The sequence below is a fragment of the Colletotrichum truncatum genome (genome assembly GCF_014235925.2).
Source record: "Colletotrichum truncatum strain CMES1059 chromosome Unknown Contig_0005, whole genome shotgun sequence".
NCBI lineage: Eukaryota > Fungi > Ascomycota > Sordariomycetes > Glomerellales > Glomerellaceae > Colletotrichum > Colletotrichum truncatum.
The window spans coordinates 2,471,052-2,474,559 of NW_027222402.1; the positions used below are offsets into that span (position 1 = coordinate 2,471,052).

Here is a 3,508-nt window from a genome sequence, read left to right on the forward strand (position 1 = left end):
TTGTTCCCATCTATCAATCGTTCAATAGCCGTCTGTGGGCAATGCCTCCCTCATTGTTCTCGTCCGCCTATTCGTTACGCATGTGCTGCAGGCTTGTCGTAACTATGTGATCATCCGGCCTTCTCAGTTACCGAGGACGCCGCTGCTAGGTAATCTCCCCATCACAGCTGTGCCAGTTTGAGTGCCTCAAAAGCCGTGCATCAAAGTCCCTCTGAACAGATTGAGCTGCGACGTCGAGTATATCAAAATCCTGTGAGAAATTGTGCACTGGTTTCGTCATCTTCCTGCTGGTACAAGCGTTTGACTATTGTCCAGCACCATCTGGCTGAGCCGTCAATATCTTTGAGGCTCTTGATCCAGTCAATGCACAAGATGACCGTCGCCTCTGCCTCACTTTCGAAGCTTGGTCCGAGTCCCTCACGAACCTGCCTGAGCCCTTCGTGTTTTGTAGAAAGATGCAAAATGATAAGGATGCCCAGAATCTTGTGAGACCAGAAGATGAGACAAGAGATTAGGCTCTTGCGGAAACATACTGGTGGTTTAAGTATGGGCCACATGAGGCAGGCTCGGAGGTATTCTGCTGCCCCTATCCTGTCACGGGGGCCAAAACGCCCATTATGTAGCACTTTAAAGATGAAGGGACCGTACAGCAAGCACCGCAGATAATAGTATCGGCTGCGTAGCAAGGCGTCAAGAACGTCATGAATCGGGTTTAGCCCTTCACCAGAGAATGACGGTTGAAACGGGTTCCTTGCTACATCCCGAGGATCGATGGAAAAGACAAAGCCGCTCTGCTGTAAATCCTGCACGGGTGTCTGGTACTCTTGCAGGAAATGATCGTAGTCTTGCTTGGTACTTTGGGAAGGGACAATAGCGGCATTGCTGTCAAACCAGCGCATCGCTCCGACCAACTCCTCCCGCCAGCTACTAAGCACACGTGCTATTGATCCAACCGCATCAAATAGTCGCAACGAAGTAAAATCCTGTTCTGCTGTTGTATATGGGCCTGAGACAGAGGTGGGACGTATAGTTACTGTGGTAAAACGAAACCATTAGCCCGAGAGAGAAAAAAAGGCAGCAACATCATGGCAATTCCAAACTAGGATGTGCCTTTATATGATTATGCACTCTGTTTCCAGTGGAAAGAAAGAAACAGCAGTGAAAAATGACTGCCTGCAAAAAAACCTCCGAAATCGTCTCGTGGATGGCGCACGCTTTTGAGTGGCTGGTCTGGAATGATACTTACTTGCTGTCATTGTGCGATGGATATCGTCTGCGAAGCTTTTCAGGCGGACTTGCTGGCGGAAGTGTTCCTCGTAGAACTCGGTATCGCCATGGCCAAACGAACCGCTGAACACGTCACGTGTTGACATTTCCCCTTCTGACATAACAAGAGATGTCAGGGGTATTTCGAGCTCCAGGTTGAGTTTTCTGTATCAATACCTCCGTGTTAGGTGTTTCGAGACTGGAACTCCCGGCGAGGTCAAATAGAAAAGAAAGATACGTACGATTCCATCATGGAGCAATACCAGAACATTCGGCGGATTAGATTACCTCGACGCCCAGACCGAAGTTGTCCAGGATCACTACAAGTTTGAATCAGTAATTTGCCAGCTAAGGAGCAAAGAAAGTCTATTAATTAGCTAATAGAGAAGTCAAAGGTTAAGCCTCACCTGGTTATCAGCCTGTGGCAAGCCAAAGATGCCGAAATGGTCATTCTACAGAACTCCTGCGTTGATATCAGCAAATAAGTACCCGCGAAAAGAAAACCTCTGTTTCTGCTCACCATGTGTCTAGAACAGCATTCGTAATAAAGCCTGGTACGGATCACATCAACCCGAATCAGTCAATGAACATACTCAGAAAGACTGCGGACAAACACGGGCATCAGGCTAAGGTGCGGTCCAGGTTTAGCAAATTTAGCATGAAGAAGGGCTTACCCCGCCAGAATATATATCTGTATGTTCTCAAGAGTGCAGCCGGCCATAAGGAAACCCATGCGCTGCCTTGCCTCGTTGAAGAAGCGGAGACCTGGCGGCCTCTTCTGGAGTTCCTCTTCGTGGCTGCCAGGGTCGGCGTAAATTGGTTCGGGATATAGTGTTGCAGCCGCAATCTCAGCCAGGGCCAGTACCAAGTACATCAATGTGGAATCTGCACTTGTCCCCAGGTTATCCTCGGCCGCCGACTGTATTGTGTGATTCATAAAGGTTTCTTGATCTAGAACAGGGTGAATCAGATTGAAAGTATCAAAGTACAGCGTTGACCGACCCGGCACAGATCCCCAATCAAATTCGCCTTGTAGAATTCGATCGCATGGCAGCCCTTTAGCACGTCCCTGATGTTCCAGCATTACGGCAGCAAAGTTTGGGTTTTGGAAAACGGCCTCTAAACCATCAATCTTGGGTTCGGCCGCCTCGAGAACCTGCCGCACTGCGTCCCACCTCATCATTTGATGAGTGGCAGACACATACTGATACTGGCCACCTTGATGAGGCCTTAAGCTTGCCAGACCGGACGTCTGAAAAGTGGAGGTTGTCGGAATTCCATCGCCACTGTTGTCGACAAAAGTCTTGGCTGTGGTCTGAGACTGCAGCTTGAGAGACTCGAGCATGAGATAAATGGTAGCAATATCCGCGCTCCGTTCACGAGTTTCATGGATATCAGGCTCGATGCGACCTAAAATTTCGAGAATTTCTTGCAGTGACTTGTCCCTTCTACAACGTAGCATAGTGTCAGTGTAAAGCCTAAGCAGTAAATTCCAGACTGTGCGTCCTTCGCCGTTCAATTCGGGCTCTCGAGGGCAGACCAGTGGGCCTAAAGACAAGACGGCAAGGCAAATAGACGAGCTTACTTGGTCGGCTTAGGGGCCCGGTATTCGCAGGTTATTCCAGTTCTTCTGCAGTAACCACATGCGGGCTTCCGTTCATCGCATTTCTGCTTTCTACTGCGGCAGGCGTCGCAAGCCTGGCGGAATGTCAGATTTCTCTCAGATCTTTCCTATGACCAAAGAAGAAAAGGTTGAGGAGCTGCCGAGAAGTTTGAGCTGAACAACCCTAGAAAACTTCTTCCATAGCGTCCTGTCGCTGCGTGCAGAGTTCTAGGAGCAGTAGCTGAGAACGCAGCAGCACGGACTGAGAAGCAGCGAGGGGTTCGATAGGGGCCGGCCGGGGTTGCAAAGCTTACTATTGTTGCAGTCTTCTCGCGTTCCTTTTTCATGAGTTCAGGCGTGCTAAGGCCTGATGACTCTGTTTGAGGTTGGTCGTTCATGATCCATCTAATAATGAATGTTGGAACGAGAAAATATGTGAATTTAGTTCGAGGTAGTCATTGAAACCCTGTAACTGAAGTTGAGGTGAAAGTATCGCATGCTATGCTACCTTACGCAATGTAAAGATGCGTGCTGTTGGAAATTTGTACAAGAGATTGTCAAATAACTTGACCAGAATTTGGGAATGGGAAACGAGAAGGAGATAGAGGAGAGTTGCGGCCGAGCTCCGTGCTCTTGACG

The 3,508-nt window shown here is 48.9% G+C and overlaps 1 protein-coding gene across 1 annotated transcript; it reads right to left on the reverse strand.

Moving 5' to 3' along the window:
- Positions 1–242: 242 nt before the first annotated feature.
- Positions 243–3,267, reverse strand: CTRU02_208754 (uncharacterized protein; the record flags this gene model as incomplete). The annotated part of the gene is made up of 8 exons (XM_036724830.1): positions 243–1,033; positions 1,247–1,431; positions 1,509–1,586; positions 1,674–1,729; positions 1,787–1,817; positions 1,941–2,714; positions 2,852–2,964; positions 3,184–3,267. The coding sequence occupies 8 exons, from the start codon at positions 3,265–3,267 to the stop codon at positions 243–245; spliced, it is 2,112 nt and encodes a 703-aa protein (XP_036583462.1).
- Between the last annotated feature and the right edge of the window lie 241 nt (positions 3,268–3,508).